We start from the raw sequence: 26,500 nt of genomic DNA on the forward strand, positions 1-26,500 counted from the left end.
AGAGAACAAGGAGAAGAGAAAGAGGGACGGAGGTAAGGTAAGAACAAAAAGGAAGAAGTAAGATTAAAGGGAAAAGAGGTGTATGGAGAGGGAGATAGAGGAGTATAGAATAAACTGGAAGGGGAAGACGAAGGTGGGGAAGAGGGAGATGGAGAGAGGGAGGAGGAAAGGAAAGGAGGAGGAAAACGAGGAAAAAGGAGCAAAGACTAAATATTGGAAAAGGCAGAAAAGGCAGATGGAGAGGAGAGGAGGAGGAGAGGAGGAGGAGAGGAGGAGGAGGAGGAGGAGGAGGAAGTTTATTAGGGAGGGGAGGGGGTAGAGGAAGGGGGCAGGGCCGAGGCGGAGTGACACACGAGCCCTAAGGGTATGGGTTTACACCCAGTGGCTTCGTAGTGGACGGATCCCGTGACACCGGCGTAATCTCATACCCAAAACAATCGCAGAGGCAAGCAAGCAAGCAAGCAAAGAGGCTAAAACACACACACACACACACACACACACTCAATAACGCAATTGTTTACACCGTGACAACTCTCTGGATTGTAACAAAAAAAAAAAAAACGGAAGAGATATTAATTTCGCATAACAAAAGTGTAAAATATTCGATGACTGTAAATTGTATCAATGACCCTCTATACATTCTCTTTGTTTCTTTGCCATAATGTTTGCAACAACGAGCAATTATAATATCCACACACTATATTTTTCGTTTGTTTGTTTTTGTATGCAAAAACCAAATACATGAAAACCCATGAAACGTATGCAATGAAAATCTTAAAATAATTCTAAAATCGAATAAAAAAGGCGTTTAGAATTTAAACTCGAATAAATAAAAAATATCTTTGATAAACTTTCATTAGAAATGTTTTTGATTAAGCTGGCTCGTGGTCATTAGAAAGAATCATTACTTCCTAACAATAATGATATAGAATACAACAGTGAAGTTAAGACGTAATGATTTTTACATATTATTATACATCTAATTATCGTTTAATTTGCTGTTGATTACAAAAAAGTGTAAAGCGCATGAAAAGCAACGATTAATATTTGCCATTAATAAGGTTGATATATGAATATATTTATACTCTCTTTACCGTGGACAAAAACAGGTAAGGTATACCAAGCCCACCAAATATAGAAACCGAGAATAATCCACCTAAGCCGGGGTCTCTCCCAGCTCAGCAAGCATCAGTCATTCACATCCCAGGCTAAACCCGGCGGCACAGGGAACATCTTAACATATTCCCAGAATCCATTCCGTTTTTGGATGGTTTAGCAAGTTATAAATACGATGATCCCATCTCACCCACGTTATCAATTAGGGTGCAATCTGGATGCAATCTTGGCGCAATCTCCCTTTTCAGTCTTCTGTAAAAGAAAACTACTGAGATGGCTGTTTGTCGGTCTGTCCGCACTTTTCCTGTCCGCCCTCAGATCTTTAAAACAACTGAGGCTAGAGGGCTGCAAATTGGTATGTTGATCATCCACCCTCCTATCATCAAACATACCAAATTGCAGCTCTCTAGCCTCAGTATTTTTTATTTTATTGAACGTTAAAGTTAGCTGTGATCGTGCGTCTGGCACCGCTATAGGTTCCAACAACGCAGGCCACCATTTTTTACTTCTTTTTTTTTATTTCGGACGACAGGTTGTGATACCAAATCAATCAATCAATTCCCATTTGAGAGACTCTGAGACTTAATAATTCAATCGAGCTTTGGAAGATCAGAGATGGCAGCAGGTTCCTTCTTCCAGTGAACGCCGACGTGCGGTTTCTGGTTTCAGGACGAAAAGGGAAACCGCCCTTGCCGTCTCCCCGCCAACCCCTACCCCTTTTCCATAGTGTACACAAACTCTAAAACAACCCCCTTAACCCCAGCAGAACCAAAGGTGGTCATAATACATAGCGTATATAACATCAAAGCACTCCCTACGATTCCTGATGTCCAGAGACTTCCGAAACATGCCATACTGCCTTGAAAGAATACCCTCACAGGACCTGTTTCCGTTCCCGCTAAACCAAAGGTACCCGAAGGTACCCAAAGTCACCGATACGTCCCCATACTCCCCCTAAAGGTCCTCCCTTCCCCCTAATATTCCAATGACCCCAAATACCCCTCATATTCCCCGGAAGGTAACCACCCCCTTCCCCAAGTGTTCATAAAGTCTTAGCACCATAAACACCCCTCCCTCAAACTTTCCCCTACCTACCTTGCTTCAACCAAGGCCCCCAGCCCTTCTTTCGTCCCTCCTCTTCATACATTATAATCACGAAACTTGAAAACATCAATTAAGGCGTCTCTTTAATTGGGAGAGTTTCGTGCCAATTACAGGGGCTCGCTTTCATCTTCATTCACCTCCTCTCCTTCACACTGCACTTCCTCCCTCCACTTTCTCCTAGAAAGGGGGTAGGGGAAGGGGAGATGGAGATAGGAGGGGGAAGAGGGGGACGGGAGGAGAGGGGGGAAGAGGATCATAAGTCGAGTGACAAGGAGGCACACTCTTCAAGCTCTTCATAATTAAATTAGGGGATGTCATTAAACAGGAAGACGAGAGAAACTCGTCATACATCTCGGAAAGTTCTTTTCCCAAACGTTCGGCCCATACCTGAATGACTGGCGTTCGATCCCTTAGCAATATGAGGTATGCTGAATTACAAATAATATTATTCCTTGTTGAATGACAGCATGTGGGCCTTCTACCTTGGATTAGGAAAAACATTTAAACTCGCTGAATAACTTGCATGGACATGAAATAAGTTCATTTCAAAATGTAACCCTAAGTAATTAAAAACATTTGATGCAATTACTTCCCGTGAAAAAATAAATACTAAAAACACAAGTCCCCTGTCTCTCAGATCAGCAACAATGTAGCCTAATTAAACTTCAGTGTCTTGCAATTTCCTATAGCCTAATTCCTGTTCAGTATCTTGCAGCTTCCATTCCAGAGAGTTTCCAGTAGCCTAATTCTTGTTCAGTGTCTAGCAGTTTTCAACGCAGAAAAAGTTTCCTTTAGTCTAGTTCTGGTTCAGTATATTGCAGATTACAATGCAGGAAAAGAGAGTTTCCTTCAGCCTAATTCTTGTTCAGTGTCTTGTAGTTTCCAGTACAGAAAAAGAGTCTCCTATAACCTAATTCTTGTTCAGTATCTTGCAGTTTCCAATCCAGAAAAAGAGAGTATCCTATAGCCTAATTCTTGTTCAGCATCTTGCAGTTTTCAATCCAAAAAAAAAAAAAAAGTTTCCAGTAGCCCAATTCTTGTTCAGCATCTTGTAGTTCCCAATGCAGAAAAAGTTTCCTACAGCCTAATTCTTGTTCAGTGTCTTGCAGTTTCCAAAAACAGTTTCCCGTAGCCCAATTCCTGTTCAGTATCTCGCAGTTTCCAATGCAGAAAAACAGTTTCCAGTAGCCTAATGCTTGTACATTATCTTGTAGTTTCCAATGCAGAAAAAGTTTCATGTGGACTAATTCTTGTTCAGTATCCCATGCAGAAACAGAGAGTTTCCAATAGCCTAATTCTTGTTCAGTGTCTTGTAGTTTCCAATGCAGAAAAAAGTTTCCAGTAGCCTGATTCTTGTTCAGTGTCTTGTAGTTTCCAATGCAGAAAAAGTTTCATGTAGACTAATTCTTGTTCAGTATCTTGCAGTTTCCAGTGCAGAAAAAGAGTTTCCTATTGCCTAGTCCTTTTTCAATGTCTTGCAGTTTCCCATCCAGAAAAAGTGTTTCCTGTAGCCTAAATTCCTGTTCAGTATCTTGCAGTTTCCAATGGAGAAAAAGTTTCCTGTATACTAATTCTTGTTCAGCACCTTGCAGTTTCAATGAAGAAAAAGCAGACTTTCGGGAATTGAAATCAGAAAGAAATGAACATCCCTTAAGGCCACAGAGGTCGTGGCCATTCCTCGACGTGCTCAACGCAGTTAACAGCACACCATAGAATCCTCTCAGACACCCAGGATCGATGACGGACTTTAGGCCTTAAAAGCCTTGACTGTGGGGTCGCTTTCTGAGCCTTCATATCAAAGGCTCAAAGACGCGAAACAGGAGTGTTGCTCTTGAATCATTTTACTAGATCAAAATAATCCTAAAACATACGAAGGTCCAAAATAGTTTTTTTTCCAGATGTAAATTCTATAAAGCCTACGATACGACGAAAAATCACTATTAAACACTGTAGACTTTCCAGATTTCCAAGACGGTCTTCCGAAGTGGCTTACTTAGAAACTATGGCAGATTTGTATGAAAGAAAAAAATAAAAAATAAAATCCCCTTACAGGCTACTCTGATGATTTACGTGGTTTTGGTGCACAATATAATATGAAGATTATTCAAGTACTCTGACACATTTCCTATCTCTTGTTCAAAAGCTTAAGCTTCCAGATAAATAACTTAACAAATGCAAAATTGCACAGAAGCTTTACGTAAATTATGACGAAAATCTGCCATCACATTTAAACTACTTGACGTATTTTACTTAATGAAATTTAAAATTTGGATGAAAGCAGTCATTTTCTCTGCAGCTTTCAAAGAGACAATGGCAACCAGATTGTTTTAAAAACATTACAGAAAATTCCTCATTCCCTTTGTAAAAAAAAAAAAAATGACAACTGAACCGGGTTAAAACAGTCATCTGTTACGATGCTTTTTCAGAGAAACCGTGGGAACATGACAGTTTTAAAAACAACACAAAGAATTTTTCATACCCTTTGAAAAATAAATAAAAATTAAAAAACGACAAAATCGCACCTTACGACCTACGGACCTCCAACCGTTAAAAGCAACAAATAAATAAAGAATAAATAAAGACTTTGGGCCTGCAAATAAAACCAGAAAGTCGTAGCTTACCACCTACGAGCTTCCAACCTCCAATAGCAATAAATAACATAAATAAATAAAGACTTGGGATCTGCAAATATAACAAGACACAACAATGACTAAATTCGTGTAAATAAAAAATAAACAAGACTTCGGGTCTGAAAATATAACAAGACTTTAATACTCACCAAGTTCGTGGAGAGAGAAGTTGATATCGGCGCTATTCGCGTGGACAGTTTTAACAGAGGTGGTGACATTGCCCTGCATGTAGCCAGACTCCAGTAGCCCAGGCCTATACGTTTCGGCTCCGTGGGCTCGGCCCACCGCAAGTCTACCGAGCGGTCGTGCACAGCCACCACCTCCAGGTTTTCCGGCGGGCCCGGAACTGCAAAGAGAGAGAGAGAGAGAGGGAAACGTCTGGTTAGATCAGTCTTCGTGAGAGCATGGACAATGCATAATGCAATTACAAATTAGCGGTGGTGGTAACAGTAGTTTTCAATTTATTCAAACTGGTTTGTTATGTGCAGACATACATACGCACACACATACTATACATACATACCTAAATGTACACACATACTATATATACTTACATACGGTACACACACAGACACACACGGACCCATTATATATATATATATATATAGGATATATATATAGATCTCTATATATATATATATATATATATATATATAGGAGGAGGACTATATATATATATATATATTATAATACAAACACACACACACACAATAATATTTACCAATTTCAACGCCAATATTTACGTAATCCATTAGCAGCGTTCAGAACTAAATTTGTGAGCTATGAATTCAGATAATTGCCAAAATAACCTGAAGGCACATCTGCCATTCGGACATATTTGTTTTCTTGTGATCGAACCACTAGGTCAATAAATAGAGAGAGAGAGAGGTGAGAGAGGTTATTTTCAAAGAATAGCAATTTCCCCACCGACTATATCAAAACAAACACGCGAAAGGCTAAGGAAAACATACGCATAAAACGCAAAAAACTAACTAAACTTCTACTATGTCTTCTAGCTTCCCCAAAAACATATCAACATACCCACACCCCCTTCCCCTTAAAGACCGGCCCAACGCCCTACGCCCCCACCCTTCCCCCACAAAAAAAAAAAAAACAGGAAAAACCAAGGCATTAACCGTAGCGTTAAAGTAAATATTGAGCTTCTTCACTCACTTGGATAAACACGCACAAAGAAATCCCGACCGACACCATTCAGCTTAGAAACTAAGGATAGACAAACCAAGCCCAGTCATCAACCATCAAACCAACCTCCCCCATCCCTTAGCCCCCTCCCCAGGGGCTTCCCCACCTCTCCAGGGCACATTCCCGCATTCCCGTGACCCCCTTCTAAGCTCAAATTAGGCTTTTCTTTCTTACATAGCATCGCCTGGCGGACTTGCTAACACAAGAAGTGTTTATCTCCAGCGCTGAGGAAAAAAAAGAGAAGACTAGAAGATTCTTTCTACCTCTAATGGCTTCCTGTATAACTTTTTGAGTTTTATTTTTACCTTCTTTTTGTGGTAGGTTACAGGTTCTTTATTGTTACAATTATAATTATAATTATTATTATTGTAAAAATATATGCCCATTCCCATATTATGATTATTATTATTATTATCGTTGTTTATTATTATAAAAATATTAGAACATTCCCAAAGTAAGTTATTATTGTTATTATTATCATATAAATATGAAAACATTTCCAAAGTGAAAATTCTATAAACACAAGCTTCGAAAAGAGTACTGACGAGAGTAATATCTGAAAAAGCATAAAGCTGTAACATAAATAAATACATAAAAGCCAATAATAAATGTAATATACATAACTCGACAACTTTACTTCTTGACAAAGCAACCGACAACTTGAAACCCTCAGAACAGAATAGAACAGAATACAGAATTTAGACCAGAGTCCAAGCGCTGGGACCTATGAGGTCATTCAGAGCCAAAACTGAAACTGGCAGGAAGGTTACAAAGGTGTAACAGGAGGAAAACCTCGCGGCTGCACTTGGAAACAATTGTTAGGAAAGCGTTGAGGAAGGTAAGATGGAAGAAAGAGAATATGAACGGAGGTACAGTATAAGGAATAAAAGGGGATGGAGCTAGGGGGCGAAGGTACGCTGCAAAGAACCTTAAGCAATGCCTACAATGCACCGCATGAGGCGCAATGACGAAACTATCGTCCCTACGGAGCCGGATCAGATGGTGCATCGAATGATGCTCTCGGTAAAATTTCATCAGTTATAGCACAACTACAGTTTCTTTCTTAAAAAAAAAAAAGCAATGTAACTACAGTGACAAAAGAACCGACAAAGCGTTCAGTCATTCACAATAACCTCCTGGTCACAGCCTGTTCTCAACCGGAACACTAATCGCTAGGTTTACGAAATACAAGGTGCACTGTCATGCCCTCTGTAATTGGCTTTCTGGAAATATTCTAAAAATGATTCATCATGAATTACAGTTACGCACACACCTGCGCACACGCGTGCACACACACACACATATGTGTGTGTGCGTAGCATCTCATAAGAATAAGTTTTTCTTGGTCTTTCTGTCATGGCCACCTCCAGCTACAAAATTATAATTCTGATGTCTAGAGGACCTTGCAACTGGATTTCATATAATCCAGCGTAGCTTTATGACCTTTCATTATCTCGTAAATGTCTCACCAGTCATACCCTTGATTTACAATGCTACAGGTATCAATTTCTCCTAGTATTCCAATAACCTTTAAAAGACATTTGGACGGACCAAAGTCAATACTGACGAAAGTTCCAAATTATTATCACTATTATTAGTATGAGTACTTTCTCACAGAAGAATAAGTTAACTAAGAATAAAATACTATAAGTGGAGAAAAATTTGCATAGAACAGACCAATCACACACAACTTTAAATAATTAACATCAAATTCGTGGCACAGCGGTCAGTGACTTTTGTTGATAACACACGATATTTGCTTAGACTTAACATGATGAAATTCGCCAACGCTGCAAATACTTCCAAGTAAGGCAGACGAAAGGTCAGGGAGCCTATTAACAACAATATAGTAAAGGTTTCCGTTCTAGGATAAGGTGATGTACTAGTGGTATAACTGTAAGGGCATGCAGCTTGTCTGGTAATATAGCTCTAGTTCTATAGTTTCAACCAAACTTCGGATAACTAAAAAGCTAAAAAAATTTCACAGGAAACTAAGCTAGCTGCAAGTATCTCAATTGAGAGAGAGAGAGAGAGAGAGAGAGAGAGAGAGAGAGAGAGAGAGAGCAATACAAATTAATGGCAAGAACAAAATGAACACATTCAACACCAATCAATGATTGCAGGGGGCGCAATCTCTGATATCAACTAATCTGAGAGAGAGAGAGAGAGAGAGAGAGAGAGAGAGAGAGAGAGAGAATCCCTTTTGTAAACTTGAATTGCTAAACGACTGGCCACTAAATGCTGAAGATACTAACCATCAATTGGGAAAAATAAAGAAAAACTGAACACTTATTTAACGCCACCTGAATCCAACTTCAGCCTATGACCCACTAATAACCGAACAAAGACTTGGAATTTGAAGCCAAATTGGTATCTACGGCTTAAAGAAATTAGTAACAAGTAGATCTATGGCTTTAGAAATTGGTAACAGGTAGATGAAAAGATATTTCCATCAGGGAAAAAGTAGACAAGAGAGAGCTATAAATCTCTGCCATTTTCAGCCGTTTTTGTAAAAACGTGCTTAGTACCTATCCAACCACATCAAGGTGATAAAAACAACGTGAGATTTAATCAGAAAGAAAAAAAAGTGATGAATGGGCTCAAAATAATGTAGCCCAAATCTAAACGAAGTAAAGTGTATTAAAAGAAATATAAAAAAATCGAAAAAACATTCTTTACTACTGAAAAGACACTATACCACTCAGAAAAAAAACCCACTCAAGAAAGATATTCACACCTACGTTGTCGTACGTTCATTGGAATCTCACAGGCCGTTTCCGACTCCCAAAATACCAGAAAAGGAATTTTTGATAAGATAAATAGTCAACGCAGAAGGCTGTCCATCTCCACAAGTGCCACTTGGGAGGGAAATACATAATAAAAAAAAAATAATCCGACTCGATCTATAAATACTGAGGAGATGCCAAACCCTTAAGAGACGCCCTCGACCACATAACGTAAATGCCAGCTATTTATACACCAGATAAAAATACGAGTTATAAGCATACCTTAACATCGCCATTTGGTAATAGTAGTAGTAGTATTTTGCGAGGAGGAGGAGGAGGAGGAGGAGGAGGAGGAGGAGGAGGAGGAGGAGGAGGAGGAGGAGGAGGAGGATGCTACTATCAGTGATAATCCTTTACACCTTTATTCACAAAGTAAACAGCAGAGACATAAATGAAGAAAAATCGCCTCCGAAACAGAAATTGCAGAAATTCATTACTACTGTAATAGCGGTAGCAACAGAAGGTGACGAATACTATCACAAACACCTAATAATAATAATAATAATAATAATACCAGGGCAAAGGTGGCAAAGCCAAAAATTGGAACCTGACTTATCTTGTACAAACTACCCAAACTCACAACACCGCACAGAAACTGCCTATCTCTACTGTAGCCAAATAAATCTTCCCTTTACCCCCTCCCCCCCTTTTCCCGAGCGCTGTGATGCTTCAGCCAAAGGACTGCTGCAAAACCGCGAATAATTTTGACGCTCCAACACGGCAGTTTTTATGCGGGGTTACAAATTGAGGAAGGGCACTGTGATACAAAATGCATCCACACCCCAGCTCATAGCCTCTTATTTAACTTATGAGAGAGAGAGAGAGAGAGAGAGAGAGAGAGAGAGAGAGAGAGAGAGAGAGAGAGAGACTTTGTCGATTATCCCGCGTCGTCGTACCTGTAGTAAATTCATTAACGCTTCACTTAATGCCTGGGACAGAGAGAGAGAGAGAGAGAGAGAGAGAGAGAGAGAGAGAGAGAGAGAGACTTTGTAGATCATCCCCCGCGTCGTCGTACCTTTAGTAAAAAAAAAAAAATACTTTACGCTTCACTTAATGCCTGGGACAACATTCACTTTCAGGCATCATAAATATCACGATACGCACAAAGAGAATGAGTTACGCAAAACTCACTACGCTTAGATGCTCTTAAACCCTACGCCCACCCCCATCTCAGCCAACTCCCTCCTCTCCCTCCCTCCCCATCCCCCATAAACACACACAAACGCCGACCCACAATAATCATCGCGGCTGATCTCGTAGCAAATGCAGACGGCGACATCAGAACGTCAAAACAAAGGTGTGACAGAATGTGCGACGCTCACGATTACCTCCACAGAAATTTCGTGCGAATTTGCATTTGATTTCTCAGCCGATGGTGTTGCGTTTGAGATGAAAAAAGAAAGGAAGGAAGGAAGGCAAGTTTGAGATGGAAAGAGAAAGAGAAAGAAATGGAAAAAAGGAAGGAAAGTTTGAGATGGAAAGAGAAAGAAAGGAAGGAAAGTTTGAGATGGAAAGAGACTGAAAGGAAGGAAAGTTTGAGATGAAAAAAGAAAGGAAGGAAGGCAAGTTTGAGATGGAAAGAGAAAGAAAGGAAGGAAAGTTTGAGATGGAAAGAGAAAGAAAAGAAGGAAAGTTTGAAATGGAAAGAGAAAGAAAGGAAGGAAAGTTTGAGATGGAAAGAGACTGAAAGGAAGGAAAGTTTGAGATGGAATTTGGAAAAGTTTGAGAGGAAGAAAGAAAGGAAGGAAAGTCTGAGATGGAAATAGAAAGAAAGGAGACTAACAGATAAACAAGATGCAGTTGAGTTTGAGATGGAAAGAGAAAGGAAGGAGAGTTGGAGGTGGAACGAAAAATAAAGGAAACTAACAGATAAACGAGATCCTCTTGAGTTTGAGATCAAAAAAGGAAGGAAAGTTTGAGATGGAAGGAGAATGAAAAGAAACTAACAGATAAACAAGATGCAATTGAGTTTGAGATGGAAAGAGAAAAGAAGGAAAGCTGGAGATGGAAAGAGAAAAAAAAGGAAATAAAGAGACATAATTATACAAACACAAAAACTGCCTGAGATGTTTCTCTCACACAGCATCACCTGCTCTTTCTTGGCATCAGAGGGGGAGAAAGATGGGTTACACCGTTACAGAGGGTAAGAGGAAACTGTAAACGGAAAGTTTTCAACACCGACCGTCAACAAACAGTCAGGGTTGATCTACGGAGGTGGCAAAAGACAACAAACAGTCACCATTATAAGAGATATAATTATTCTACCTACATCGGACAGTGAGATTTTGTTAGAATACCCATTGCAATCTTTTTGAAGCCTTTCAACACTTTTTTTTATAGTATTGTGTGTAGTGTGCATATATATATATATATATATATATATATATATATATATATATATATATATATATATATATATATATACATATATATATATACTTTGTTGTACACACATACTGTAATAATTATGTAAATTATTCGTGACTTAACGCAGTATTTTGGCTTTGCTTTGCTCAGTCGCGAAAAGCTGAATTACGGTCTTTTTCCCTCCACCACGGGTTTTTCTGTATTTAAGTGGTACCTCGCCCACGAGTGTTGTTTCTGTTTTATCTTTTCATGTTTAGGTCGTTCGACGGGTCGTCTGCCCTTCGCTTGTTACCTCGTTCTCGCTTACATTGCGGCAATTGTGGGAACCTTTTGGGCGAGTATTCGGATTTCGGGAGTGGGCTCGGCCCTTTTGCTTTAGAAAGATGGCTTGACCTACGGATTTGCTTTGGCAGTACCTTTGGGAGGGGTAGATCACGGCCTTGGATTACTTTTGGGACGCCTTGGTGCTTGCCGTAATCCTTTACCTACAGAGGATTTTCCTTCTCTTGTCCCTCCCGGCGTTCTCCACTTTCACCTGCTATACCCGCTCTACCTTGTCCTTCAGAGTCGTGGAAAGGCTCCCTCTGAATTATACACCTGGTAAGAGTATACACATTATTGTTATATTAACTTGGGACGTCGCTGACGCGTGTCAGTATTCACCGAATTTCACCCTGCCAGTGTGCAGTGTTTTTCGTGCCTCCTGGACAGCCTTATTGCTGCAGTGCTTCAGTGCTTCTCTTCAATTATAAGTGTGAATATTACTTTTTTTTTGGATACTGTATAAATTGTAAGAGTAGATTGAAGGTTCTCTTCTTTCTATTTTCTCTCACTGCCGTGTACTAGAGTTAATTACGCACACAATATGTGAGATTAATTCTAACCTCTTCCTTACTATCTTTCCTTTCTACTTAAGAGGGACAATCAGCTAGGCGAATGTGGGTAGCATTTGTGTTTTGTTATGGAACGAGTTTTTTTCCCCCTTAAATATTCAGCTTTTCGGGGACTGTTTCATTTCCCAATGTATGATTTTTAATGACTTATTCATTGGTTATCAGGTGGTACCTTTAACCCTCTTTGGGTATTCCTTATTTGTCTCCAGTTGTGCTACGTGATTCAGCCCTCTGGAATATAATCCACTGTGGCCCAGATCATGGCAGGTGAAAATAACCTGGCCTACATATTTTTTAATATAAATATTGTAACGGTCGGAGGTGGTCGTTACAAAATATATATAATATATATATATATGCATACATAATTATAAACACACATACGTAAATATATATATATATACATATATATATATATGTATATACATGTGTATGTGATATATATATATATACGCACATATATATATATTAGAGAGAGAGAGAGAGAGAGAGAGAGAGAGAGAGAGAGAGAGAGAGAGAGAGAGCCATTAAACACATCCCTGAACCTTCAAACTTAGTGTAATAAGGAAATAGAAAAAAAAAACACTTTAGCTAAAATACTCGACGGGCCAAACCCAGCACATTTACAACGAACTTACTAAAAGTTCCTATAATTACGACGCCACGGAGTCAAAAACTTCTAATTGGAGGGGCTACTGGTCGGACCATAAATGCAGCAAAGGCTGACAGAGAGAGAGAGAGAGAGAGAGAGAGAGAGAGAGAGAGAGTGTAGTATATATTATACATGTAGGCTATATATGTGTATTTATATACAGGCATACAAGTTAAGTAGACCTTAGTTTAACCAGACCACTGAGCTGATTAACAGCTCTCCTAGGGCTGGCCCGAAGGATTAGACTTATTTTACGTGGTTAGAACCAATTGGTTACCAGCAAGGACCTACAGCTATTGTGAATCCGAACCACATAATACCGAGAAATGAATTTCTATCACCAGAAATAAATTCCTCTAATTCTTCATTGGCCGACCGGAGACTCGAACTCGGGCCTAGCAGAGTGCTAGCCGAGAACTCTACCGACTCGTCCAACGAGGAACTTACAGGCATACAAATACATTCAATATAATATATATCCTACATGCACTGTATAGTCTATAAATGCACGTAAGCATAGGCCTACATGAACTTGTATAATGTACTTCACCTTTATGTGCATAGGCTATTTACTTTTGTTCACAAGCAAACAAGAAAATAGCAATACTCCACCTTCCTTGCACTGTCAATGAGAATGTCTAGTACTTTCTTTGAAAATATACCTTATAGGTAAAAAGGCTTAGTTTTTAGAAAATATAATTATATACATACGCAGCGCTTACAGTAGGTAAAGCCAGCACGCAATTTACTATCATTCAAACGTAACTTAATCAACCAGTCTATCCTTCAAAGTAATTTTAATATAGATCTCTTCACCACTCACAATTTCACTGCATTATATTTGCCGTATCTATTTTTTATTCCTAGTAATTTCGCCAAACTAAACAAACAACTATAAATCCCACACCTGTAACATTCATCTACCAGACATCCGGTACACAAGGGGGAGGGGGAGGGAAGGGAGGTAGGAGGGGGAGGAGGGAGGGGAAGAGATTTCGCTCGGCAAGTGTTTCAAATCACATTCATGTGTGTATCAAAGGTTCGGTTTTTCAATAACACGGCCAAAAAAAAAAAAAGGAAAAACCGGCATCAAAAGGCAAAGTCATAAAATACGTTCATTTCTGGTGCTTTGCCATGAATGAATGGTGTACTTTAACAGAGCATTTTACTACGTCTGCATCAAAAGCATTTAAGTAAATCATGAGCAAACGTGAGCAGTGATGATAGTTGGTCCTTTGTATTTATATTTGGAGAGAGAGAGAGAGAGAGAGAGAGAGAGAGAGAGAGAGAGAGAGAGAGAACCCTTTGTATTATATTTTCCTTAGACAGAGAGAGAGAGAGAGAGAGAGAGAGAGAGAGAGAACCCTTTGGTTAGATTTTCCTTGGCAAAGAGTGAGTGAGAGAGAGAACCCTTTGTTGTTATATTTTTCCTTGGCAGAGAGAGAGAGAGAGAGAGAGAGAGAACCCTTTGTGATTATATTTTCCTTGGCAAGGAGAGAGAGAGAACCCTTTGTGGTTATATTTTCCTTGAGAGAGAGAGAGAGAGAGAGAGAGAGAGAGAGAGAGAGAGAGACTCGGACTCTGTCGTAAGTCACCCGTTATCGTCAACATTTCTTGTCATCAAAATGAAGAAGACCTCAAGGTTGTAGCCTACATGTAGGGTTAGAAGCATTCCGTCCTCAAAAAGTTAATTCTTTTCAGAAACATAAATAAATGCAGAATCATTATAGACGCTGCCTTCAACCACGACGAGATGAAAGCCACACAAATGCGTGAAGCCTGTCTATTCTAATTTCCCGTTGCGGAAATTAAATGGCGAGAGCATTCTTAAAAAGGTCGATGGCTGTCCTCCATTTTCGGAGAAAAATGGAGGCTTGTCAATGCACGGAGCGTGGAAGCATTCAAGTACGCGTCTGCGCATGCGCACACCCTCAAATACATATATACATATACACACTATATATATAATTATATATATATATACATAGCCTATATGTGTGTAAACGTACATATATGTATGCATGAATGTATGTATTGGCCTATATAGCCTATAGCCTACATAGGCTACACACGACACACTGAGTGAATACTTTAGGCCTGTTTACAAAAACAGATGGCCAGCATATAAATGTACATAGCCTACCTATATAATTACTTTTATATTTTTCATTTCTTCTTTTGAAGTTAAATTTTACTAAAAAAAAAAAAAAATATTCCACGCTAACCCCTTTCAAGGGCGAATCACATGAATCAACTATAACCTGACACCAGAGCGAAAGATGCCAAACGCCAAACCCACCCCTCACAAAAAAAAAAAAAAAATATCCCCTACAGGGCACTGTATGGGGATTATAAGCCCGAGGCAAAAACAAAGAAGGTAGTACTTTTTTATACACAGTGCCACTGGCGCGTCCCTGACTTTTGGCGCCTGGCTTTTCGTTCGCCGGTAACATTCGACAACAAAGAGTTTCGCAACATACGCAATATACCCTAGACTCATTTGAAATATACCCTAGAATCATATGTAAATATTTACGTAGCCTAAATGTTTCTTTAAATTTTTTCAATAAGGGGAAAAGTTCTTTTTAATTCTTTTTCCTTTTTATTTTAATATTAACAATCAGATGGGAAATTCCACAACATGCGGTGCAAATACACCCTGGATTCAAAAGTAAATGTTTACGTAGCCTGAATGTTTCTTTCAATTTGGGGAAATTTCTTTTAATTTTACAAAAGCTCATTTTAATAATCAGATGGAGATTTAACAACATCAGCGGTGATATGTCTACCTAATTTAAACACCCTGGGGAGAAAAATAGAACAGGTACTATTCAAATGAAACTGATTTTCAAATTCAACCTATTTTTATTTTTAGGTAAGAGCATGAATATTCATTATTCTCACTAAATGACTCTACAGAAAGGACGTCGTACAGGAGGAGGAGGAGGAGGAGGAGGAGGAGAGAGGTAAAGGGGATGAAGACCCTCCCCTTCAACGCCCTTTCCGCACTTTGCCTTCAACAGGGCCGCTAAGGCACAAAGACTTTCAGGAATTTGTACCGTTTTAAATATAGTAGCTAACTGCTCCGAAGGAATGCTGACTAGGGCTATATACCCAGCTGGCCATGGACCAATTACTAAGAGAGAAAACAGATATGGAGTTGGGGAAGAAATATAATAAGGCTGGGATACTCTCCTGAGGGAGCTAGAGATGTAACAGCGTTTGCGAGAAGGTGAAGACAGAAGAAGAAAAATTTCGGGATAGGAAGAGTACATGGAGACAAATATGGAGAAATGCCAGCAAACAAAGGGAAGAAGAAGAGAGAGAGAGAGAGAGAGAGAGAGAGAGAGAGAGAGAGAGAGAGAGACCATGCAAACATGACAAAAGAATAATGAGAAATAATGATCTCTTTTCTTCTCCCTGTCTTCCTCTTGGTTTGTCTTAGTCCCACCCTACCTATCCCTCCCTTTCCTTTACCCCTACCCATCCTCACCCATTACCTCCAACCCATTCATTTCAAGACTCGTTTTTGGATCGGATCCAACAAGCATGTTTCACGAGGGAGGAGGTGGGAAGAGACATTTTAAAACTCCCCAAAACAAAAGGCGAGAACAATATCAGACACACGGCAACGGACACACACGACTTGCTGACTGGCAGACCAGACGCATAGTGAGACATGAGAGAGAGAGAGAGAGAGAGAGAGAGAGAGAGAGAGAGAGAGAGAGAGAGAGAAACGATCTAGGCCATACATGGCAACAAGATAACTGCGTGCTTGCTTCACTATACAATAAGCAGGGTACCTCTATCAGTTACTAAGCTAAGGCTCCTAAGAGAGTTACGGTACTATATTGCCTAAAATGTACACAGTTCAGAGCGCTGTAGTTAGTACTCCAGGTTCTTTGCAGCGTCACTCCTTAGGCCTACAGGTGATAAGCTTTCAGCCCTTTACGAAAATCGAGTGTGCAAGAGTAATTCGGAGTTCTAGTGAAATTACTATATAAAAATTAATAACGTGTGTGATGTACGTAAAACCAATTTAGTATGCACCCAAAACACACACAAACGAGAGAGAGAGAGAGAGAGAGAGAGAGAGAGAGAGAGAGCTAAGAGAGAGAGTGGCAGAAGGCAACAGAGGTACCTGTAACTATTTTTCATCCAAGGCAAAATTCATCTCACGAATCGTTAGCAAAATTTTAAACTTATTACTTACGAACGTATGAAGTTTACAAAATACATAAAAAGGTAGGCCTACAAGATCTAAATTACACAAGGTTCAAGATCTGTAACATTTTTAGTAAATGCTCAATAAACTTAGTTACCTACATAATTTAAAGAATCTTTGTTTCTTCGATTTACCATTGAGATACAGAGCAGTTAATTACAAGATAACTGGTGCTAGGCCTAGCTTAACTAACGTGATTTTCTTTAAAATTAAATATTGCTAATAAATGCAGCAAGCACTGTGGAACTCACATAATTAAAACAACCATCATATGACCTACAGAGTAACACCAATAAGCTCATTTCTCATTTTGCTCTTATGGTTTTCGGTGTTGCTAAACCTTTAGCCCAACTAGCTCAACGTGCAATAATATCGAGAAGGTTAAACGTTAGTACGTGTACAGCCAATAAAAGCGATTTTAACGGTTAATGACTAAATAGTCGCAATTCTACCATGTTTCTTTTGTCTTGTTAAAGGTTAAAGCAATCGGTGAAAAAACACACAAAAAAGCTAAAATACCGTAGTTCATAGTTTTCTCTCTCGCTCTCTCCTTCCATGCGCACAAACACGTGCGCGCGCACGGTCAAAGTAGTCCGCCCACAGTCTTTGTGATGGAGCAACATCAAGATTTTTTTTTTATTTATTGGTAATGTAAATATTTACTGTAGGCTATTTATTTCCATTTTAGAATGCTAGTATATTCAACTACTGTTGCCAAACTTATGATAATTCCGTAATGCAATTAGAAAAAGACAAAATCTCATATTAGGCATAATAGTAATATAGGCCCGTACGATATCAGGGTGGTAAATTTAACAAACAAAACATAAAAAAAAAACCTGCTGGTACATTTTCTTCGTTTGTGTGCTTACTGAACACAAACGAAGCAGTGTCTTACTTTCACTATCGACAGACATTAATATTAATATGTAATCGACGATTATCGTGATGACAAAGAAGAATGAAAGGCATAGTATCATTATTACCACTGCATCTGAAAACCATGCACGATAACTGCTCTCTCTCTACTACCTCTCTCTCTCTCTCTCTCTCTCTCTCTCTCTCTCTCTCTCATATATATATATATATATATATATGTCTTTTAACATCAAAGAAATTGCTAGATTACAGTAAAAGACATTCATTTATATATATATATATATATATATATATATATATATATATATATACATACATACATACATACACACACACACACACAAGATAGTCTATATGTATAAAGACTCCAAAAAAACACTACTTACGACGACAATGTGTTTTCTGTATTTTTTTAACTATATATATACATATATATATATATATATATATATATATATATATATATATATATATATATACATACACATACACATACATACATACATACATACATACATACATACATACATGCGCTGTAGGGCATCGTGGTAAAGGATAGTATATCGTCTGACAATAATTCATTCGCCAGTCGACGATACTGATCGGCTGTGTAAGTCACCTGTCAAGTCGAATGTTGTTAACCAATCACACATCAGCCCTAGGTTACGACGACAGAGCAGAAGGAACTGAAGGAGAGGAGAGAGAGAGAGAGAGAGAGAGAGAGAGAGAGAGAGAGAGAGAGAGAATCAATGTTAACCTTCCCCAACATAACATATTCGCCGCTTAATGTAAACGGATCAGAGGATTACTTATTCCCACCCTCAACCCGACATCCAATCTGACCAACTCACAGAGACCTATATATATATACCACTCAAAAGGCTTAAATCTGCAACAGCCTGGCATTTTGACGAAAAATTATATGAGTAAACATATATGTGCTAAATTTGATGCCCGCATCGTCAGTGTTATTAGAAAATAGTAGTGATTTACCGGTCTTTGTTACAAGGGCGTGCAAATTTAGTTTTCAAATGCAGGTTTTTTTTTTTGGGTAGTGACGCTTCAGAATGGTGCCAAATGCCTCCTTGTCTTTCATTAGCTAAATTTTTCGAACAAATATTCAATTATAGGCCTTAGCGATCGGCTCAAATTTTTCGATTATCCGTATGGTTAAGAACCAAAGCATCCCCGCCATTAATAATAGGCCTTAGCTATCAAGACTATTATACAGCTGTTCATTATTCTGGTAGGTCAATACTATGGATATATATATCATCATACCATGGTGCATGACAATGCGGGCGCTATAATGCTGAAATAATGCCCTAAATTTACTTATGTTAATGTGGGAAGGGTAGAATAAAAAATATACATATCTATATCAGGGCTTAATCCAAGTTCAGTGTCCAGACAGGCCCGAGTTCGATATGGAAAACAAAAACTGGGTAATATATTTCATTAAAAATTATCCCGCATTTCCATACGACTCTCATTTCATCCATATGCATCCATAAACTTTTATGCTGGGTAATGGTCACGGCCGGAAGGCATTTGTAAACAAATGGGTGGTTTTAAAAGGCCCACTCACTCACTCACTTCCTGTGTCCAAAAACTAGTTACATTTATCCACAGGTTCAGGTGCCCATAGGAGGACATCACTAACGACATATTATTGACATACAGGAACTACAGGGATACTAAAGAGAGAGACACACTGAAATGCCAACTGAATGGGCATTATTAAGGACCATAATACCGAGCAACCTTTGGACTGATATTGATTTTTCGTAGAGAAGGTCAGTGGATCCCACACACGAACGCACGCACGCACAATATATATATCCCCTCCTGACAAAACTTGACGAAGAACGACTCCCGCTCGGAAATGCTAACCCCCCGACGCATCGGGAGTTCGATATATAATAAAGGATGAGACAATCATGACAACAAGAAGGCTTCTCCTTCGCCAGGTCCCTTTCGGATGACAAAACATGACAAAAAAAAAAAAAGTCGTGGCTTCGGGCAAGATTGACAGATCTAAGAAGCGACGACGAGTTTTGGGCTCCTTAAATGTATGAACTATACCTTTCTCTTCGTCGTCGACATTGCTGCTCACTAACACTACGCATATTAACAACACACTAAACGATACACGACGGAAAGTCATGGTAAAAATCCATCCAAAATTTGGTTACAAGGAAATAATCCAGTTACACCCTCACTCGCCCATGTTCGCAGCAGGACTAAGTATTGTATTGGCCGGTCGTGATATCCCACGCTGCTAGCTGTAGTGTTTTGAAAAGACGTTCCTCTCGCATTTCCTCGTTCTTCGTAAATCTTTGCGTTTTTTTTACGAAATAACATCGCAACACTGACATTTTCACGTAAAATAAAGGGAGTCTGAATGACACACATGTAATATTAACGTAGTTCAGGAAACACAGTACTGGAACGCACTTTACGCCTTTCTTGCCCGCAACACCAGCCAGGCTCCCGGAGAAGTGGTCTATCTACAAACTCTGATCGATTTTGGCTTATCAAAATGAATTTCGTTGTTATTTCCATTAACGAATGACCACCGCGTAAGGACACAGACCTCGTAATTAAATCATCGTCGCAGGCAACCCAAATAAACAACAAGTAGCCCAAATTGAAGTAGATTTTGGGTACGCTAGGGGTGCAAAAGTGGGGTTTTGTTTTCCTTCTCTGCTGCCCAGTGAATGACCTGTGCGCTGCCCGCCAAACATTTGATTTACTTTTCCCCTAGAAACAAATTCCGTTATGTTGACGTACTGCTAATATTCTCCCCAACGCCAGGCCACGCAGCATCTTCTGAGTAATCACCCATGGCTTTATTAAAATAAATAGCCTCTAACGGAGGCCGCAAAGCTTCTAAACGAGCACATTACAGAACGAACGCTTCTTTGGCTGCACGTTCAGTGATTACCCTGGGGATGCTGCAATTGCATGCTTGGAGTTACCTGTGAGTGTGTGTGCAGAGTACCAGTCAACTGCAAGAAACGGCAACACGAGTGCAACGCCTTCTATGACAAGCATGTCTCTCCACTGTGCTTGATATGTCTTGGGACATTATTTCGCACGTAGGAAAAAATTGATAAAGAATTTTTAGAATTTTTACTGTTACTTACAGGTACATATCAGAAAAGGCTTCCACTGTAGGAACACTGGACCGGTATTCTTTAAATATCTTGGACTATCTATCTACTATCTATATATATATATATATATATACCGGTATTATATAATATATATATATATATATAGTATATATATATATATATATCTTTATTTAAAGTGCTCAAGATATTTATATGAAACGGTCAGTGCTCAGTGGAAGCCTTTTCGTTTATGTATCTGTAAATCTATATAATATATATATATATATATATATATATATATATATATATATATATATATATATATATATATATATATATTGTACAACTTTCCCTAAAAAGTTACATTAACACATCAAAGTAGCAATTATAATACGGCTGGAGTAAATTGTACCCAAATCGAACTCTGACATAAATGGGTAATGCAAATGAAGTATGCTTTGCATGCCGTATATAACTACACTATTAAGACAAAGTATTCAATGAAAATAATCTATGTAACTTTGTTTTAGTCTTACAATAACCCTACGCAGATTCATGTTTATTAGACCCATGTCATTAAGTGATACCTAACCTATTAACAGGTAAATACAAGACTAAGGAGATGCAGTACGTACTTTATACATATGACCACTTATATAGTATAAATGTGTTGTGTGTTTATACATGAACATGCGTCCAATACACGGGATCTGAAACACCACATGGTGCTCTGAGACACCACATGAAATCTGAGAGACCACACGGGATCTGAGACACCACATACGATATGAGACCACATAGGGCTCTGAGACTCCACATGGGGCTCTGAGACACCACATGGGGATCTGAGACACCACATACGATATGGGACACCACATGGGGCTTTGAGACATCACATGGAATCTGAGTCACCACACGGGGGCTGAGACGCCACAAGGGATCTGAGACACCACATGGGGGTCTGAGACACCATATGGGAATCTGAGACACCACACGGGGGGTCTGAGACACGACATGGGGATCTGAGACACCACATGGGAATCTGAGACACCACACGGGGGTCTGAGACACCACATGGGGGTCTGAGACACCACACGGGGATCTAAGACACCACAAGGGATCTGACACCACATGGGGGTCTGAAACACCACACGGGGATCTGAGACATCACATGGGGATCTGAGACATCACATGGGACCTGAGACACCACATGGGATCTAAGACACCACATGGGCTCTGAGACACAACATGGGGATCTAGGGCACCACACGGGATCTGAGACACCACACAGGCTCTGAGATACCACACGGGATCTGAAACATCACACAGGATCTCAGATACCACACGGGATCTGAAACATCACACAGGATCTGAGATACCACACGGGATCTGAAACATCACACATGATCTGAGATACCACAGGCCATATGAATTGGATTTGCACATCAGAATTGGATCTGCCACATCACAAGCTATAAGAACTGGATCTGCCACATCACAGCCTATCAAAATTGGATCTGCCACACCACAGGCTATCAGAATGAGAGCCGAGATACCGCGGGCCATCAGAATTTCACCTGCCACATCGCAGGCCATCAGAATGGGATCTGAGACACCAAAGACCAACAAAAAGGGATTTGTATCAACACAGGCTATCCAAATTGGATCTAAGAAATGCTAGGCTATCAAAGTAAGCTATGTGATACTAAGGGATGCCAGAATGGACAATGGGATACCACAGGGCATTAGGACAGGATGAGCCAAATCACAGGAGACCAGACTGATACATCCCATATATGATGCTATCAGGAAACAGGGGTTGCAGAAGGACATCGAAACTAAATATGTCACAATTGGAGATATCACAATAAGATCAAACACAGGGACAACGACCGGGCGACTTAGTACACCGGAGATAAGAGGAAATTTGACAAAATAAGTTAATGGAACGTAACAGACAATGCCCCGTAGGAATACAAAAAATGGAAATGTCTTATTGGACATGAACACGAAGATACATCTAAGAATAGATCTGCTATAATGAAATTTTCCATCACTGGAAGCATTTAGATCTAACAATACCAGGAATTCCTAGCGTTAAAAACTGTTTTTGGGTACTCGAGAATTTACTCTAAGAGTTACCGGAAGATAACATTAAGCTTAATAATACCATAAAGCAACTTAGCACCAACAGAAACTATTCAGGCACTCCTTATTAATTACTAAATGTTCGAGATGCCATAAAAATTTGCACAATAACGTAACCAACTAAATGTTAATAGAAGGCTTATTAAGGAGAGTTGATATGGTAAAAAAGATACTATGGAATTTGTCTAAAGGAAGTCAACAGAAATATGTTGGCAATGAAAGGCATTCCACTTATCAGCAAAAAAAAAAAAAAAAAAAAAAAGACTCAAAAAAGGAAGCTATTGGAGAGTAAAGACGGGCAAATATTTGAATGCCTGTCATTACTGAAAATTATCAGGACATCTGACAACAAGGTTCTTAGGGGAATCTGACATCTGAGGAAATAATCAAAGCCTTGTGTATTTTTGGAGACGCTGATATCAACACTCATTCGGAACATCAACAGGCCGCTTTATCCATGTCAGTTATTGTTCGTAATTTTTTCGAATGTCATTAAATGATGTTATAAAAAAGCTTTATATACGCTGAAAATAGGAAATTAGTGTACGCTTCAATCAGTATACAAAACAAAAACTTATAAGGAAATAAAAGATAGGAGTGTCCATTAAACTGAAAATTATTTATACAATAAAAGGAAGATGATTAATAACAAATTCATTGAAGGCTTACTATTTATTAAAATTTCAGGGGAATTGACGCATAAAGATTATCAAGAAATCAATCAATTAATTCAGGAGGAGGAGGAGGAGGAGGAGGAGGAGGAGGAGGAGGAGGAGGAGGAGGAGGAGGAGGAGGAGGAGGAGGACACCAACTTTAAAAATTACGATAAAACCTTAAAAAAAGGAATGAAATTCAACAAATCTCTAATCATATAGATTCATTTACTATACTATCAAGGTCAATGAACTATTTTTCTTTTTTTTACAAACAGGAACTTGCACTAAAACAGGATAGGGATTGAAAACCTCTCCTGTTTAAAAATCCATAGCAAAAAGGAGGTCAGCTTAAAACTTTCCTTTGCATTTACTGTGACCTAGGTCGCTCGCCAATCTTGGCACTCTGCCAGTGAAACGTACGCTGAGAGAGAGAGAGAGAGAGAGAGAGAGAGAGAGAGAGAGAGAGAGAGAGAGAGAGAGAGAGAGAGAGAGAGAGAGAGAGGAGACTTAGAAACTGATTTATCGTCATTTTGATTAATACTGATACTTTTTACTATTTATGTCACTGTATAAGAAAGTATTGTTTAAAATGATTAAACTGTTTTTTTGAGCTTTCCATGTATGGTTTTCTTACCACAGGTATTTCGGATACTTTACTACAAGTCCTAGATAATATCGAACGGAAACGTTGACCATCAACGTTCAGATATATCGTAAGAAGACACACACACTCTTTCTCTCTCCCCACATAAACACAAATATATATATATATATATATATATATATATATATATATATATATATATATATATATATATATATATATGTGTATGTGTGTGTGTAATAATTATATATATATATGTATATATAATATATATATATAATATATATATATATATATATATATATATATATATATATATATATATATATATATATATATATATATATATATATATATATATATATATATATATATATAACACCTATATATAAATAATTAATACCTGACAAGGTAATATCAACATATTTTTTAATGAAATCCCCAAGCTAAAGCTACTAAATTAGGTATACATTGTTAAGCAGTTGGGTATATTCTGTTTACACTCTAGCGAGTTAATTTGACATTCTACCAAGCTAATTTGAAAGCATCAGCTCCAAGTGAATGTGTTCTGTCTGAAAGATTTTCTCTGGCGCTCTGTGCGTGCTCGTGCACGCGCAATTACAACAACAACAACAAAAACAACCCAGGTTTCATTAACAGCACAACAAAATGAATCTTAAATCAAGGGCCATTATGAAAAGTTTCTTTCAACTCCCTGAGGACAAAAGTTCTTCCCTACGACAGCCTCTCTCGTTCCAAAATTGTTCCAGGAGGTTCAAAGAGGGTTCCAGGAGGGTTCCAGAATGTTCCAGAAGGATTCTAGGAGGGTTCCAGAATGTTCCAGAAGGGTTCTAGGAGGTTCGAGGAGGGTTCCAGGTGGGTTCTATGAGGGGTCCAGGAGATTCCAGGAGGGTTCGAGGAGATTCTAGGAGGTTCCGGGAGGGTTCCAGGAGGTTCTAGGAGGGTCCCAGAGCATGATCCTCAGACCACGAGCTGTACCTGACGAGGCGCTCAAAAGCCTAATTAACAATGAAGGCTTCAAAACTATTCGAAATTCGAGAGAAAATGTGAATTCTAAAGCCAGTTAGCGTTTGCTCTCTTGGGAACGCAAGGCTTTGACTAGACTACTGCGTGAGAGTGACGTTTCAAAGGCTGACTGTGGTCAGGAGACCTCCCGAGGGCCCTGGACGTACAAAGGCATCAGAATATGTTTTAAAGAACGGACACTCTGACGCAAAAGATTCTACTGCTTGGTGTTACAATTAAGATGCTTTACGACAAAGGATAGGTAGATGAGCGCAGGTAACTTACGAATGAGTGAAAAGACCAAATAATTCCAAAGATTTGGCTATTCAGTGCCATTTGCAAGCTACTACGAGCATACTCATGAGACAGCGATGACTGAAGCAAAAGTAATATGAAAACCAGATTATCCGCTTGTTATTATTCTACAGCCCTGAAGTATAAACTACATATCTACTGTGGTCACCACACAGCACATTTAAAGGAATTCGCTAGTAATTTACAATCCCATACATACGATTTACTCACGCCCACTCAAAAGTTTCCAGAGAATTAATCCACTTCATTCAAAAGTTCCCACTGATTAAATCATATCTATTAAGTTCCAGATCATCTAATGAGTCCATTAGAATAACAGATGACTCGTAAGATTCCGTACAAATTCATTATGGAAGTAATTGCCAATAGGATAAATCGGGAAATTCGAACGAGAGAGAGAGAGAGAGAGAGAGAGAGAGAGAGAGAGAGAGAGAGAGAGAGAGAGGTGGGGGGCGGTTGACGATCATGACAACATAATATAACGTAATTAGGCTTTGAAAAAATTATTTCAGAAAAAAAATTGGCAAACTGCACTTCGTATATGAAAGAAAATATATAAAGAGATACGTAAATATTAACGAAAAACCTTTACAGTTTAGTATAAGGAGATTAAATTTTTTTATGATTCCTCCCTCCTTTTGTTCTTGAAACATTCAATTACGCATTAGTTTTACCCTTCAGTGTTCTTTCACCCATTATTTCTTGTAAGTAACTCATTCTGTCAATAATTCTTCTGTAGTTCATTTACAGTAAAGCACCAGCTGATTGTAGTTATTC

General features: G+C 38.9%; 1 protein-coding gene across 1 annotated transcript in view; it reads right to left on the reverse strand.

The window, feature by feature from the left end:
- LOC136834096 (tyrosine-protein phosphatase 99A-like) overlaps positions 1-26,500 on the reverse strand; it is a 582,738-nt gene that overhangs the window by 126,255 nt on the left and 429,983 nt on the right. Inside the window, 2 exon segments of the mRNA XM_067096352.1 lie at positions 5,000-5,090; positions 5,093-5,196. Coding sequence (XP_066952453.1) covers positions 5,000-5,090; positions 5,093-5,196 — 195 coding nt within the window.

The sequence above is a fragment of the Macrobrachium rosenbergii genome, chromosome 53, assembly GCF_040412425.1.
Source record: "Macrobrachium rosenbergii isolate ZJJX-2024 chromosome 53, ASM4041242v1, whole genome shotgun sequence".
Lineage (NCBI taxonomy): Eukaryota > Metazoa > Arthropoda > Malacostraca > Decapoda > Palaemonidae > Macrobrachium > Macrobrachium rosenbergii.